Source organism: Osmerus mordax, chromosome 16, assembly GCF_038355195.1.
Source record: "Osmerus mordax isolate fOsmMor3 chromosome 16, fOsmMor3.pri, whole genome shotgun sequence".
Lineage (NCBI taxonomy): Eukaryota > Metazoa > Chordata > Actinopteri > Osmeriformes > Osmeridae > Osmerus > Osmerus mordax.
Genome location: NC_090065.1, coordinates 13,464,563 through 13,482,013, shown reverse-complemented (window position 1 = coordinate 13,482,013; position 17,451 = coordinate 13,464,563). Strand labels below are relative to the sequence as shown.

General features: G+C 43.3%; 1 protein-coding gene across 1 annotated transcript; it reads right to left on the bottom strand.

The window, feature by feature from the left end:
• Positions 1 to 2,260: 2,260 nt before the first annotated feature.
• Positions 2,261 to 4,021, bottom strand: arf1 (ADP-ribosylation factor 1). The gene is made up of 5 exons (XM_067252981.1): positions 3,958 to 4,021; positions 3,149 to 3,331; positions 2,889 to 2,999; positions 2,669 to 2,793; positions 2,261 to 2,543 (listed from the first exon to the last, which is right to left on the bottom strand). The coding sequence occupies exons 2-5, from the start codon at positions 3,291 to 3,293 to the stop codon at positions 2,382 to 2,384; spliced, it is 543 nt and encodes a 180-aa protein (XP_067109082.1). The 5' UTR covers positions 3,294 to 3,331; positions 3,958 to 4,021; the 3' UTR covers positions 2,261 to 2,381.
• Between the last annotated feature and the right edge of the window lie 13,430 nt (positions 4,022 to 17,451).

Genomic DNA, 17,451 nt, shown 5'->3' with positions numbered 1-17,451 from the left:
TGTGTACATGTCTATTAAATATCCTCTGAGATGCTCCTCAATTCTTTTGTCCAACACCTCTCTTCCATCCTACTGTGCATCTCACCGCTCAGCAGCTCTGCTCCTTTTCTTTCCTCTGTCAACCTAGCACTCCTTTGTCCCTCTCTGTTCTAGGTTCAGCTCCCTGGCTGTTGAGATACCATTGGAATGCACTCTACTAGTCATAATGGACTGTAGTGTTTGCATTTGCCCTGAATTGGTCTGAAAGGGTGCATTCTGCTGGCTGGCACCTGGGGGTGCACTAAAAAGAGCAAGGCATTCACAAAGGAGAGTGCAAAAAACCAGGCGGGTTCTTTATATGGCCGAGTACCGTTAGGGCCACCACACACAAACCAAGCTGATGGACCAGCAGGAGAGATGGCTAGACAAAGCCACCCTGTAAGGGACCCAAGACTCACGCCCCCTCCCATTCCATGACCACCGTACTCTCCTGCCATGTTTTATAGGCTTGGCTGCGTTAACCATAGCAGCCTAATCAACCTGAAAGAACGTTGTCCTAGATTGCTCCTAAATTGCACCCCCCAACTCCATGGCGCCTGGGCAGGCTCAACCCACAGTTCTGGCCCCGCTAGCCGTTTGTCACTAATCGAACACCAAGTTTGGGTGGTTATCATCACCTTCCCCAGGTCAAGCAGTGAGAGCATTTGAGAATTTCAGTCCATGTGCAGATGAGGCTGTTGTGCACTAGGGTGTTATCTGATGTGGTAGTAAGGTCATGTTTATAATACTGAAATGACTGCAAGGCCTTTTGATGTGAGTGGTGAGGGAAGAATCCTTCTCAAACTTGGTGCCATGTATGCCAGGAAAAAGGTCCATTCACCATTGAAGGGGAACAGACACGACATCTAACAATTAGTAGGCCTATATTTTCTCCAATCTCTTTTATTACAGTGCTTTTCTCACAAAATGAAAGATGACATAACGTTACTTAAAAAATACATTTAGACAAAGTTTGATAATAGGTTAATATACATATTTTTTTGTTTGTTTGTTTTTTACAAAGGTTCAGGCATTCAGTTATCAAACATGGTTTTAATGCATCACTTTGCTTTATAGACTAAAACGATTTCAGAGCATATAACACCCAGACCTTTAGATAAGAATAAAGGTAAGGAACAGCATCTTTGACAAGAGGACTGAAGCACCCCAAAAGAATTAAGCAAAGGACATTATTAAAAATAAAGAAAAACTAGCACTATGTTAAACATGTAGCTCATCATACAGATTTTGTATTGCCATCAAAATGCCTGGCTCCAAAAGATAAATATATATTTTACCATTCTCGTTAAAAAGGCATGGCAGAATGTCTTGATGGAGGCTATTCTGAGCACTCAGAGGACATCAGTGAGTGACTGCTTTCAGTCCCTCATCAGTACAGCCCAACCCTTGGGCACGAGCTGACAGTAGGGTGACAGGATGCTTGTGCAGGCTTAAAATGTAAACAATCAATTAGCCAGTCTCGTTAGACAATCAATTGCATGTCTGACAAGCCCAACAAACCACATCATGCGTTTTTGCTAATTCAGGCTCATGAACACGATTAACCTGAGATGCTGTCAGACTAAACAGACAGGATCTCTGCCAATCAAAAAAGCGTGTGAATGAGATATTTAAAAAGAATACACGGTTTATGGCATCCACTTATCAATTGAAGCTATAACATCTGACAGACCACAAAGGCTGGTAAATGCTGACAAGACTCCTCTTTGAAGCAGGCGGACTGACTTTGAAGCCGACTTTTGTTTTAGGGTTCATCTTGTTACTTTCACAGTTCAAACAGTACAACTTGGTAACGCCAGTGTTTGCTCAATTGTACGCTGGAGCAGGATACGGTCGCAATTTAAGGTATCCAAAAGTAGTTGCAAGTAGTGCATCTGTGTATCGTTCAGAATAGTTAGCCCGCAATGACTCATCGCTCCTCAGTACAGTACAAACGACCAGCACACAGATCGATGTAAATACTCCTCCGGCTGGGACCGGGGTAGCTCACATGACAGCTGGTTACATTATTATGTTTTAGGCTCCCTTTTCCACTTATGTGCGCCGATGGGACAGGAAGGGAAACAACCATGGCAGGGTTTTTGTGTGTGTAAGTGTGCAATAAGCTGCCTCATAACCAGAACATGACTATTTACAATAAATAAGAAACCTGACAGCTTTCCAAGATGGGATAATCCCCCCTGGGCCGTTGTATGTGTTGTAACTAGAGATGTAATGAGGGCAGCTTCGAGTACTTTTAGTTTTGTTTCATTTTTTTGACAGAGTAGCTCAATTTGCAACATCAGAAGGGGTACAGAGCAGGGTAGTGAAGGTACAGGATGGAAGTTTAGAGCAGAAGTTAGTTATTTCTGGTTCTTCAACTGATTAGACAACCAATCCAGTCCTTCATAGAGCCCATCCCCACTGGTGGCACAGGTGGCCTGGATGTACCAGTTTCTATGGCGGAGGGAATGAAGTCCCAGCTTGTCTGTGATCTCAGCTGCGTCCATTGCATTCGGGAGGTCCTAGAAATATATGAAATGTTTTGCAAAACGAGTAAGATGAGTGTGTGTCACCAGGCAATGTACACATAAACACGTGCTTTATTTTTGAATAGCACATGCTGAAGAATGGATAGCCTATCATTTACCTGTTTGTTTGCAAAGACTAATAGCACAGCCTCTCTCAACTCGTCTTCTGCCAACATCCTCATCAGCTCTTCCCTGGCTTCGTTCACTCGCTCTCTGTCATTGCTGTCCACTACGAAGATGAGACCTGTGACCACGACACAGGTAGACACGGTGAGGAATAGTTTGAGTGAAGACGTTTCTTAAAGTATCAAACATGCTTGTTCATTTCACAAAACCTACCCTGTGTGTTCTGAAAGTAGTGACGCCACAACGGTCGAATTTTGTCTTGACCGCCGACATCCCACACAGTAAAACTTATACTCTTGTACTCCACTGTTTCCACGTTAAAACCTGCGACACAGAGCCGTTTCACAAAATGTCAGACTTACAAAGCGGAAAGCAGAAGTTGACTCAAATTTTAACAGTAGGAGTAAGGCTCATGATGAACCATACAAAAACCGAAATTTTGAATGCATTGTCAACTTGAGTAAAATGCTCACCTATGGTTGGGATGGTAGTCACAATTTCGCCAAGTTTGAGCTTGTAAAGAATTGTTGTTTTCCCTGCGGCGTCGAGACCCACCATGAGAATCCTCATCTCTTTCTTACCGAACATTTTAAACAGGCCTGCAAACATATTCCCCATGATGCCGGTGATGGGAATCAACTATGGTCAAGAGAAACCTGCGGCACACACAAACAGAATGCATGGATAAAGTATTAACGTCGACAGTCAGCTAGTTAACCATGATCCACTGAAAAAGTCGGAGGTGACCGCAAACTTCCTCATGCATGGCAATGCAGTTTTGTTTAAATGGGGCTGAACTGTTTCAGTTGGAATTACATAAAGTACCAACTACACGTAATGGACTGTTTAACGACCTAGTATACAGGCCTGTCCATTCGTTGACATGAAATGCTGCCAAAGTTAGCTAATAAGTCAGATAGATGGCGAGCCAGATTGATACCCGTGAGTTAATGTGACGCCGGCAACCAACCTTATCGTTCACCGGAGGATGCAGAAGATATATGGTATCACATGGAAGCTAATAATGAAACTTGGCTATGGAATAGGTTCCAGCACCGGGATGGAACCGGTGTAGCTAGCAAAACAGCTAACTTCCTAGTAGCTAGCTAAGTTAGCTAGGCTAGCTAGCATTCCATATTTCAAGTTTCTTCAGAGTCTTGCCAAGACAGCACGCTTACCTACTTTACATTTCAGACAGATACATGCATAACTCGTTAAATATAAACGACTACTCAACGCCAGTGTACAAAATACATAGTGTAGAAATAGTTTTTTTTCTTACAGTTGTTAGTTGGCTGTCAAGACTTTCCTCATCAAGGCGTTTCCTTCCTCAAGATGGCGATTGTTTTTTGGCCACGTCAGACAACAGGTTCCAATGAAACTTCAGTGTTCGAGCCAGGGCGTCTCTATGGACGGGAGTGGAATCACATGCAATGCAGTCCATTTTTTAATTCATTCTTAAGGGATGACTGAATTTGAATACAATGTGCGGCTTCTTGAAAATACTTCTCTAAAATACAGACCCCTTTTACATCCTATATAACGGTTGGACAAACGGGTTAGTCATTCAACGTGTTGAGAGCAAGCGAACGGACCATTCTTGGCCTCAGTTATACCTTATAGTTTACTCTCACATAGGGGTTGGATTACAAGTTACCTGATCCGGTATCAAAACAAACATCTGTTATGTTGTTTGAAAAACATGACAATCAAACACACACGTCCATACTATTTCTTCTAAATATGTATTTGGACACTGCATCTCCTGATAGACAACTTTATTTCTGAAGCCAGCATGCTGTGTCTTGCTTTCCAGCTGAGTAATGAGTTGCATATGCCCCATGTCCGCTGTTGCATACAATGCCACATATTCATATGCACAGGCAGGCAGTTGAAGGGTGACAACCAAAGACTTGGCTTTTCATCATATCTTCTCACGATCTCAGAATAGCTGTTGCCACTATGGGGGTGGAAGGCAGAGACCTGTCCTGCCCAGCAATTCCCCTCTCTCCTAATGCAAGACCTCTCCTTCATTACTCCACAACAAAGTCCTCTTTGTACCAGGGAAACAGGTGTCCACTGACAAAGATGACTAATATTCAGTTGGATAGCCTACTATTTGAATTATATGAGGACCCATAGAGTCATGCAATGGTGGTGCATGCTTTTATACTATAGATACTATACATATGTTCGCTAAACGCTAGTCATTCTTTTAGTGGTGGTGGTGGTGGTGGTGGTGGTGGTGGTGGTGGGGGGGGGGGGGGGGGGGGGACCACACAGAGAAGAATAATTTGTGGTTTTACCGTGCCAAATAAAGCTTAGCGCAAGTTCAGTCAGGCAAGACCGACCTCTGCACGCTCGGGCCATACATATCATGTCCCACTGCACACTGCCACCGCTACGCACGCTCTCTCCTTTCCCCAATGCCTGGGCTGTCATCGGGATTCTATCAATTAGCACAGTGACCTCCCTTCTCCGCTAGCCTATCATACCGCTGCCGTGCCTTTAAATACGTTTCTCTCCCTATAGTTTGTCCATGCGACCACTGTGAGCGACCCTCCACCTCCCCGTCGCCACCCGGCCGCTCTGTCTCTTCTGGCTGGGTCTTCGGCTGCCGCCACCAGTGCCATGGACTTCATGGGGGGATTTCTCCTCGGCTGTATTGCTGACGCCCATTGATCATTGATTTCCCCATGGGGTCTAAGCGCCAAACACCTGTTGTTAAATCCAGCATCTTTTGTAAAAAAAAAAAACAGACTCCGGGTCTGTCCTCCTGCTTTCAGCATATTTTTTATAGCAATCGTTGTCCTTGCTTGTAAAAGAGTGCTGTGTTTTCTCAGCAAGATGTTTTATTTGATTTAGTTTTTTTAAATGGATGGGGTTTCACCATAGCAAGTCCAAATTAAAATAACCTTTTCCTCGTGATTTTTATTCCTGTAGTTGCTTTTCTGAGTAACATTACGTTTTATTTGTAGATGTTGTCCCCTTTTAATAAAAATGTAATTTGTTCAACAGAACCACATTATATCTGGTAACAGTTTTAGTTTTAAGATATTCACTGACCACCCTCTTTATGCCATTTCATACTCTAATCTAAAAAGTTTCGACTGAAATCACAAAACGTGATTGGTGTGGTGTCACAGAAATGGTCAGGGCACTAGTTAATCAGGAATCTCCGATGAGAAAATGCATGCAAAAAATGTCCCAGATTACCTGAATTCATCCTATACAATGAGGGCTACAGAATGTTTGGGCAACACACTGTTAGGTCGGACAATCCTTTCTCCTGCCGACTTCAGAAGTGACAGAAATCCACTGCCCTCTACAGGACAAAGGCAGACCAGACAGATTCTGAAGTACTGGTGTCAGATGCCAATAACATCAAGTGGATATTCAGTGGATGGATGACTATATAAACATGTTTCAGTACAACCAACTGAAATTGTCCAATGTTGTCTCCATGTCATAGAAGGACAGTCATCTATGCTGCTGTGTGATCTGCACACCTTGGTTAGACAGACTGCTGAGAACAGAAACCAAAACAATGGATGCTCTGTGACTCCCAGCCACTAGTTTGGATGATGTCTTACATCCCCAGCTCATGCCGGAGGGCCATGTTAATAAATGCAGTTAACAAGACCAAATGAAGCAAATCTAGCACCAAAGCACTGTTTGACTTGGAGAGAACCTGCTTCCAAGTGAAACTCGAGGGACTCATACCCCACACAGATCCTACCGTAGCACAGGGAGGAGAAGCACAGGTGCAGGTGATGAAGTCTGACAAGTTGGGTTCGGGGAAACGCCTGCCCAGCATCTTGTGAAATCAACAGTTGATTCTGGTTTTATTTGATCTTTTATCGACCGTAATTCAGTTGTGACAGATAAGTGAGGAATCCGTTTAGCAACCATGGTAAAATAACAGGTTGAGAACCAATGTTTTTTGCATGAGACCAAACAGACATTTGGTTTGCCTGTGTCGCCCTTACAAATCTTGGGTTTAGAGACAATTGGTTATTTTTCCTGTTGTCAGATGCTGTCATGTACTATTATGTACAGTCTATGTTGCCATATCACAAACTCACTCATCGTCAAAAAACGAAAGGACATGTGTATCAAACACTAGTGATAGTATTACAAATAGCGACACATAATGACCAGGTACAAATCCATCCACACACATTCACTGAAAGTGGATGAAATGCTTTCAAATAAACAGCAGCTGTAACATTATTAGTAGATGCGTTTGGATCATACCATGTTGTAAGCGCTGCAGTGGAGATCCTTGTGGGTAAGGCTTAATCCACTGTCCCATCTTCCAGGGTAGTCTGCTCTCGGACTTTTCCTTCTCAGCTTCATATCTGAGTGACAGTTGTGATGTGTGGAAAGATGGGACAGTAGGTGGGTATTTATTACACCCTGTCCCCACCCCACCTTCTTCCCCCATCACAAACAAACCCACACAAACACAAACAAATACAAAAGCTTGCACACGCGTACGTGCACATACTCTTGAACTCACAGACACACACACACACAAACACACTCACAATCATTAATCAACTGCAGCTCTTTCTTACTTGAGACTCAGATAGATGTTAGCCCCACCTGAAATATGAAGACAGAAGATGTATGTAGAAAATACAATCTCTGGAAATTTTGAGGCAATGTCCGAGGTTTAGGTCATCACCCCTTGGTGTGTTATTCATGTAGCTGAGTCAGTCATGGCCAAATAAAAGCACATTTATGGGTACCAAGCAGGGAGTTGGGCTTGTCAGCACAGGCTGAATGGAGGAAGGCCGCCAACAGATTTAGCGAGCCTTGCTGTAGGAAGTGGGTCTGGGACTCAGTAGGGGGCAGCCGTACTCCCCTCTGAGTTGAGGCCTAGCGAGGATAAAACCACTCAGTCAGGGGCTTGAGAACACTGGACTGTGAGTGTGTACGTGAGTGTGTTTGTGTGTATGTGTGTGTCCTGCTGCATGAGTGTCTGTCAACAGGGGGATGCCATCGATGCGAGTGTGCTACTCTCCCTCCTGAGGCTGGGCAGACAGGAGTCGTAAGGGAGTGGGAGGGACCACATAGTCAAAATCAGAAGAATGACGACAATGGAAACACATTGTGGAGCAGGCCTTAGTCTACCAATAGGCCGCCCTGTGAGCCTTACAATAGGGCGAGATTGTGCCAATGCGAGGCTGGAACACAGGCGGACAGGCATGGATGTCTCCCTCTGCGCCTGATGTGCTGGAACAGCTCAAGCCAAATCCCAAAGGAGGTGTGGGACAGGAAACAAACCAAACATTATTACAACGACCCACATTGTTGCCATGAGAAGACCCATGCTGGCTTCACCCATTGGCAGATACTACCACTGGGCACCCTACCCCACGCCTCTCACAGTAGGGGGCGCTATAGAGAGAGATGAGCTGGGGCAAAGGATAAATGTGCACCACGGTGTCGGCTGCCAATCACCTTTGTGCGCCGATTGTCGGCGGTCTGAAAAGGTCGTTAAGGGGATTTACATAACATTTTGCACTCTGTCTCGGGCACATAAGCAAATGTGAGGTTCCGCGTTGAAGGTTGCCCATATGAAATGTACCCTCATATCTTGAATGAGATTTCAACGAGTTTGCGACAATGAATCAAACCTATGACATCACAAAATGATCACCAAAGCCAATCATAAGTCCAATCAAAAATGGGGATAGGGGTACAATAACCGATACAGTCCTTAAATCTCCCCCTTGAATCATCTTGAAAGTTAAATTTGAGTCTCAAAGATATATATGACTGTAATGGTCCTCCAAAGCAGTGCTGGGATGAGTTTCATCCAACCTTCCTCTATCTCCTTATCAGCTTGGCACGTTCGGTGTGACCCACTTAGAAGCCACGCTGGTGATGATGTAAGGGGATGTGATGGGGACCGTATTGGGCCAGGCGTGACAGATGGTTGAGACAGGCGCTGTGGGAAGGCACTTCCTCAACAAGCGTTGTGATTAGTGTATGTGGCGTTGCAAGGTGTGCTGGCGAGATGGAAGCAGTCACATGGCACATTGTCCATACCAGGGAGTTGGATTTTCCGTAAAGCTTTGGATGTGAGGTTTCCACTGTGCGGTTCTTCCAGTACATGTACTGTTATGACATTGTATCTTGTTGAATTGATGATGTGTGTTGGGAATGATTCAATCAATAGGGAAAGTGGCTTGATTTAATTTGCCCTGTATTCCTTATGTACTTGTAATATTGATGTGTGTAGGTGTGTATGAACGGTAATACATGTGCATGATTGCTCCTGCCTTAGGACAAATCTCTCTTGAACATCACCTGCATAAATAAAAGGAAAACTATAAAAGGATGCCCCACCCCGTCCTCTTCAATGTTTGAATCCAGCTTTATCCCTCTGGAGTAGGCATCAAAGATAACCTGTTAACCTGTTCCACCTTGGGCTACATAATTGGTTGGAATGTGGAGCATGTCGAAGCACAGACCTGAGGAGACCCAGGGCCAAACGAAACCAGTGGCATCAAAGGTGCCTTCTTTTGGCATGGCCTCTGCCATTGTCACGGTAATGCCAAAATGCTTTGTTTGCCACTCTCATTCCCGTTCTCCTGTGCTCAGAGAGCAGAGACTTCCAGGATATTGACAGACTGCCTGTCAGTGGTCCTGTGGGGCCTAACATTTACATTTAGTCATTTAGCAGACGCTCTTATCCAGAGTGACTTACAGTAAGTACAGGGACATTCCCCGAGGCAAGTAGGGTGAAGTGCCTTGCCCAAAGGACATAACGTCCTTTTGCACGTCCGGAAATCGAACCGGCAACCTTCTGATTAATAGCCCGATTTCCTAACCGCTCAGCCATCTGATACCAGGAAGCTATATCCTGACAGAGCCAACAGAGAGTGTATCTCCAAGGTGGTCTAGGGAAGGATCTAGGGAAGGGCCTTGGTTGTCGTCGAAACCTCTCCTAAAGGCTATCCTACATCTACATCTGCCCATCTATCTTGAAGACCCATGTAGGTTTTGGACAATGTGTTCCGTTTCAAAAATAGATACCATAATTATCATTAAGTTGACGTTGTTAGCTAGCCGGGTACCTGGGCAGTAAGCCATGATGAAATACCTTGATGCTATAATTGTGTAATTGTTCGGAGACTGTAACCCCTTAACTACTGCCCATGACGGTGTCCAATGAGCAGCCCACAAAACACAAAAATGTTCTTCCGTTTCCATTTACAATTAGCTGTACTCTAATCATGGCTTGTTGGTTATGAATCTGCTGTCTCTCCCAGTTATTGTTGTGACGGCCAGGCCTCCTCTTTAACACCTGCAATCGCACTAAGTTGTCTGATGCATTCTTCCCCCTGTATGCGATGTTCCAGAGCGCACCTGTCTGCCTTCAGGGCGAGCTAGGCTGCGGCCTCTCATTTCTGACTGCACACAGCTCGTGTGGTAAAGCATTAGTGGGCTTGTCATTTTGCTTTATTGAAGCCCTCTGACAACCCATTTGACACTCTCTGCGGGTCAGAGGTGTCAGCCTGCGCTGACTGACAGAGAGATGGACACATTATGACTCACACCAATTGGCTTGCTCCATGAGTCAATCACCGGAGGCTCCCTCGGGTGAACTCAACATGCTGTCTGTGGAGATAGACATTATTGGGTTTGATGTATAACACTGGAACATTCATTTGACATTATTGCACATTATGTAAAAAACGATTGGTCATCCAGGAATTTAATTCACAATTTGGAACTTTGTACCAAATTACAGAGCAATGTTTCCTCCTGTTGGTTCAATCAGAACAAAAGGGCACATGCGAGGTGTGTGTGTATGTTTGCGTGAGCGTGCATGTGCTTGGGTTTGGGGGTTAAAACAGGCATGTATGGGCCACCAAACTGAAGACAATTTAGATGAAACTGCAATGGATGGAAATAATGGCACAAAGCCGTCTAAAGTCTCAAATCCTTCCTAAGACCCTCCATCTTTCAAACTAAACTGGATCACACCAAGAATCTCTTATCCTTTTATCCTGTTTGGATCCTCTAATCCTCCGGCCACTTTCTGTCCTTTCTCTTTTTTCTCATTTCAAACGCCAACTGCTTGGTTGTCCGGCATTGGAACGTAGATAATTTGTGCTCTCTATGAAAGGAAAGTAACTATATTGAAGAAAAGAAGAACAGCTTGACGGAGCCAAGAATGCCAGTGGATCCTCTTTAAGTCCTATAATGAGATGTTTTCTCTGCCTTGAGCTTGTATTGACATGGAGAGTAATGATTACCACATAGGAAGGACATTGAGTAAATCATGTGAAGGGGTGGGAAAGACAACACATAATAATTCAAGTTGTAGAGAAGCCAAGAAGCCTTTTTTGCGAGCCAGGGAGACCCTCACTGATATTTATTTAAAGAGGTAAAAAAAATAGAGATGCAGGAAAAATGTGTTTTATGAACAGAAATGCATATAGGACCTTGAAAGACTTTACAAATAAATTTGCTTGGCGCCAAATAACCTTTTGACAGAACTGGGAGTTGTGAGTGGACAATGGACAACACAAAGGCAAATTAATCAACTTTTCAGTCCACATTTCTCCCATCTTTAGAAAAAAAGTAATACCAAATATCCACTAGCTGTCGAGTGGGAGGGCAAAGAGGGGAGGTGTGTGTGGGGGGGGGGGGGCACCTCAATAAAAACAGCACTAAAATGCAATTACAGTGCTGTGAAGAATGGGACTTGTCAGTAATTTGCTGGCTAAAACCAAGGAGATTGTAGGTCTGGGGCCGCTTGGAATTCTGAGCCTGCAGTGCAGTGTGGGAAAAGCAGTGGGAAGGCAAGCAGCACCCTTTGTGAGGTAATTACTGGAACTACCAGAGGCCAGCGCCAGTCCCAGCTAATGATAACCCCTCTCCTCTCCCCTGCTAGTCACCTTGTAATTGATATACTCTATTTGGCACACACACACATACACACAAGTACCCTCACGCATGCATGCACACACACCCACACACACCCACACACATACACAAACAGGCACGCATGACACAAACTCATGTACTCAAACACACACACACACACACACACACTATCAACAACACATTTCTGTTCAGTTCCATCAATCAAATCAAATGCTTTGATAGTCATTGTTACATACCCTATAATATTATGGTCTGTCGTCATGGTCTGTGTAAAGGTACGCTGAGAAGACTTTCTTACTTTCAGCAACCATGAAATTGCACACTCTTTAGTCGTTTGACATGACACTGTCAAACATTTGAACTGAAAGACATTTTGAACTCAAGTCAACAACCTTTTCATCCATTTTATTTTAAAAGTTGGTGACTTTCTGCACATTATTGACTTTCCACAATACAAGAGCTCTGGTTTGATGCCACTAATTTTCAACAAGAAAGCAGAATGGTTTCTGTTGACCTGGCAGCTAATTAAACAAATACTGTACATACGATCAGGACGTGTGGGACACAAATGAGTGTCATACCTGTAAAACAGCTCTGGGGTGGAGAGAGGTGAAAAGGTGACTGACTGATCATGTCTGCTCCTACCTCACTGCCCCTGTCCCATCTTGGACAGGTTGACCCTTTGTCAACCCCCCCCCCCCCCCGCCTCCCCCCGCCCCACACACACACATCTCCACCTCCTCACACACCTCCACCTCCACACACGCACACACACACACAAACTATCACCAAAGCCTATATAAGAATAAACTCAAAGTAGAAATTTGACTTGATATTCCTGCTTAGGTTGCCTTTTTCCATAGGAAGATTAGTATGGATTTGGGACAAATAGCTACATCAAGTGGTCACACTGCATTTTAGACCTGAAGTACGACTAGAATGTCTAACAATTGTTACAACCTGTTCCTCAAATTGACCCAATCAACACTGATTAAATCACACAAACTCACACACACTCACAGGCAAACACACACTCACACACCTCGCACAGAGTCATTAGCATGTTCCCCTGCTATTATCCTCCACGTCTTACTAATGTTCTCTTGTAAGTACAAAGGTGGCAACATTCTTTTGTTCACTTCAACAATACAAACAAGCACTTCAAAAGGAGTGAGATTGCTTCACAGGTGCCACAGCCATTTTGATGATGGGTCTCATGTATAGAAAGCCAGGGGATCACCAAGGGTCACCCATTAAAGCCATTCAGAGCAGGTGACACACTTCTCACATTTCTCTCCTTTGGTGCAGAGACTAAAAATAGCTAAGAGGTATACCTGCCCAGGTATAATCATACACTGGACTGCAATCACCAATGAGTGACCATGTTTTTATATAGACTATGATTAAATGTGTTCAGTAGACTAGCAGTAGAACTGACAGACTTGTGAAGTTCCTGTTACTGTCTGTAATCAGTGGTGTGTGAGAAGCAACACATTTACAAATCTCTACCTTCAAATCCTGATCTTGCAGTTTGATTAAAGTGTGCGTCTTCACAAGGCTCATTTGGCAATGGAAGTGTGACAGATTACCACTTCCTTGGCGTAGCTACTACAAGGTGAACCTGTGATTTAAGACACTAACATTGAATACATACATCTTCCGGCTGCTTACCGAGTGTTCCTCACTGGCCAAAACTCCAACAGTAAGCTAAAAAAAATTCATACAATGCATAAAATCAAGATTGGAGCCAATGTTGTTTCATATTGCATCGTACTGCTCAAGGTTGGAGAGGTGCAGTGCTAGAGAAGTGACTGAAGCACACATGCACATCAAAAGATTCACTTCAAAGTTAGCTACATAATAATGGGCCCACACAGAGAAGTAGATGTGTGGATCCATTCTAGTTTTGGTGTGTCATACACAAGCAGTTCTTTCAGGACAGCATTCGCCTTGCTCGGTTCTCCAAATGTAAAGCGATCTGACTTCTGTAACTTCTCTATGCCTGGACTGTAAAATGACACTGCTGCAAACAGCTCTGCTCAGTTTCAGCAAACCTTGTCTCAAAAAATTATAATGTGAGCTACACTTCATGTAAATATGGAATCCACATTTTCCATTGTTTGGACTTCAAAAGGTTGAGGGAGAGTGAAAAAAAGTAAAGTGGGAGTGTAACTGCTCCATGTCTCTTGAGATTTTTTTTTTTCTTTCTTTTTTTTTACCACATCACTATGTCAGGCCTCAGTTTGCCCCTCAAGAACTCAGCTTTATTGAAATGCATAGGGACTCTATTGTGAAAGCCAGAGTCTGCCTCTCCCTATCCAACAACAGCCAAAACAGGACATAAAAAGAGGCGGAGGGAACTGATTGCGATTAGGCCCATTGTCTCCCATTTATATGGTTATTGGGAATTGCCACTTGGGCTCTGGTCGTGTTGAAGTTCTCACAGTCAGGATGCCATCTCCCTCACTGGAGCCGCCGTAGACTCCTCTGGCAACTATCTGCTAACAAGGCCAGTCTCACTTCAGTGACAATGCTGCTGGGTCAGTCTGGTTGGAGGGAAGGGCCCATTTCCTTCAGCTGAGAGCAGCGTTGCTTCAGGGCTGGGCCTCTGTCCATCCTGTGATCTGTTTCATGTTTCGTACTTCTCTCTTTCAGCTGGTGGGAAAAGTGGAAGGGTCGAGGTGTGGAATGAGCTTCTGGCCGTCCACTGACCAGCAAACCTGCTCCCGTCCCCCAGAGTTGACCAACAACCATATTTCAAATGGAAACATTTCTGAAAATTCCCAAACGGATTGAATTGTGTTTATCTCTGGTTCTCCTGGCGCCGATGACTGCAGTTTGAAGTATAGTCTGAGGTGACGGGCGGTGGACGAAAGAACTCTACTTGAATGAGAGCGGAAGGGTATCGTTATTGTGGCGTTTCCACTCCGAGGGGTGTGTTTATCAATCTTTCTTTGTGGTAATGGGGTTAGATATCAGTGAGACCTGGCCTCTGGTGGTGACATTGTTGCAGGTCTGAAAGAGTATTGGGGGTCCAGAGACTGAGCCCCAGCCCTGGTGGGCTCCATTCACATCAGGCCTCTAATCTCCCCCCCCCCCCCCCAGATCAGCATCCCCCCACCCCTTCCCCCAAAACTCCCTCTCTTTCCAAACTCTCATCACTCAGAATTTTTCAGCTGTTATTGTTTCTTAAAGAGCTCAGCTGGCTTCTTGGGTCTCTCAAAAGAATCAAATTATTACTGCAGGTTTATTTTTTTCCCTCTCCCTTTGCTAAATCCAAAGACAACAATAGCATTGTCCATCCTTGTGGACTATTCCCAGACTCTAATTGTGGTCACAACTGACAACTCATCCGGATTTTAATCTCGGCATTCTTAAGTATTATACTATAGTAATTAGTTTTCTTTTTGCCAGGCAGTTTATCCGTGGTGGGCGAGGGTTAGTGTTGTCTATGCTCTTCCCCATCAGCAGGAGATGGCCATGGCTTGTACAATGACCTCCAAGCATATAAAAGGGCAGCTAAAGGGATTATGTCTATTCAGTGTCAATTGTACTTTTGCCTGCCTGTTGAGATAGTTATTGTGAAGGACCCACCGAGGCAGGCTCTGTTTGTGTCCAAGGCACTGATGCGGTGAGGTGCCCCAACCAGTGAACAGGTAGGTTGGCACGCCAATGGGATGTCTTACACAATGTGTGCAACACTGTTTGCTGCATTTGAAGTGATAGCTGAAGGAAGTCGAAATGTAAATGTAAGTCCCATAGCTGAAGGAATGGCTATGGGACCAGAAATTGGTCGTTCCTGTTAAGTAAGCTATTTATGCGAATACTTATGATTCAAATGTGTTCTTCTGTCATGCTACAGCTCTTCTCTTTTTGAACACATTTCTTGTAAGAATATGTCCCCAAAGAAGATCAATCTATTGCTTATTTAATTTTATAAATGAATCTGAATGGCAGCAAAAGGCGCTTACAGGACTGTCAGCAGTTAAAACTCCTAATGGTAAGGGACATAGTCAGGGTACAATTCCAAAAAGTAAAGGTTGGGGTAAGTATAACTGAAAGAAATAACTTGTTATGGACCTGGGATGCTTGGATTACAAGGGTAGCATTGCCATACCCTTCTCCATCAAACCATTGAAAACAAGAATAAAGCACTGCTAAACACAAAGCCTCTGCATCTGTAGTTTTCCCAATAGTAGGAGAAGCAGTTTTTAAATTAAGTGGTGGTAAATCGATAAACTGCCAAACCAAGGGTTGTGTAAGATGATACTCATGGTGTTAGATACTTAGATGCATACTTTACTGGAGGAAGAGGTAGATCTACAACCAGACAGAAAACAGAATGACCTCACCTGGAGAAGGAATTAAGTTTGCTGGCCAGGGTACAAGATACATTTTTTCTCTGTTTTTAGAGTTGTCATCAGTTGAGCATGAGTTCATTTCTACGTGTGCTTAAGTCAACATCATTCATCAGGGGAGAAAATGACAAGACAAGTTTTCTTTTACTTTTCATGTCTGTGATAGCTTCCTAGCTTTTTTAACCTGCATGCGGTGAGTATATTTCTCATACTGTGGAGTAAGTAGGCTGAAAGAAAATATATGATATTTCATCATGAATGTATCTGCAAAAGTTCTAGAAAGTGCTACACTCAGTTTGTTGGAATAGATAGTGGAACTGGAACAGGTACCGACATTCACATAGCTCCATACTGTTGACCTGGTAGAAATGACATGATAGCAATGGATGTCACTGACCACGCAATTAAAGTAAAGCAATGTTTGATGTTTGTCATTTATTTTGTTGTTATAAAGTTAAAATCTATCAATCTAATACAGGCAGTTGGGCAAACATTATATCCTGTTTACAGGCAGTGGAAAAAACTTTGAGGTAAAACTGTTACAGTGTTACACATCACAACACTGTATCGAAAACTGATCTTATCTGCAAATATATACTCTTACTTACTAATATGTACATTTTGCGTAAAATAAATAGTCATAAAAACCATCCAACTTTTAGAGATCCATAACAACTTAAAATGAGTTTGTACAAAACTTTGGATTCAAAGAACATGACAACATTTTAGAACAGAAGCAAATGTCTAGAAATCTCTAGACACTTTAAACAAACAAACAATCAACATTAAATGAATAAATGATAGGAAGCACATCTGAAATTGCAATTGGCTGCTCAGTAGTATTATGTGAAACATGCAGTCAGTTAGGGCCATGTGTCAATGGAGGAAGATAACAGTAGAAAAACATGGTCAGAATTATACAAGCCTGAATTGAACATGGAATCGCGTTGACGCTCATAATTGAACTAGTTCCTCCTCAAAAATGGACAATTTGACTGAAATGACATGGTTCTTGTAGCCATTTTCCTCAGTGTAGTTAATTGCAACCATACTTGTCAGTTTTAATCTTGTTTTACAAATATATAAATACTGTTGTATTTTATGTTCTCTTGATGCAAGTGGTCCTGTATTTATGTCCCAGTTATCAGTATATCAGAGTTTAAGTTGGATCCCACTGGTGACAGAGAAGCTGAGAATAGAAGCTAACAATATACTGTATATAAAATTCAGCCTATGGTTAATATGTGCATGCCTATGCAGTCTATATGCAAATTTAATTAGTAGAAAAAAACTTCACATTTTTTGTTCATACTATGACTAAATGTTGTCTTTCATAGAAAGAATACCAAAGCACAGTGCATACAGAGCACACATACAAACATACTGTACACACATACATACAGAAATAAAAAAATAGAGAAATAAAAAAAAACATACAAATTATCTTTATTTAGCAGCGTACAAAAAGGGGAAGTCTTGAACATTTCCGAGATGCTGCTGTTTTGATG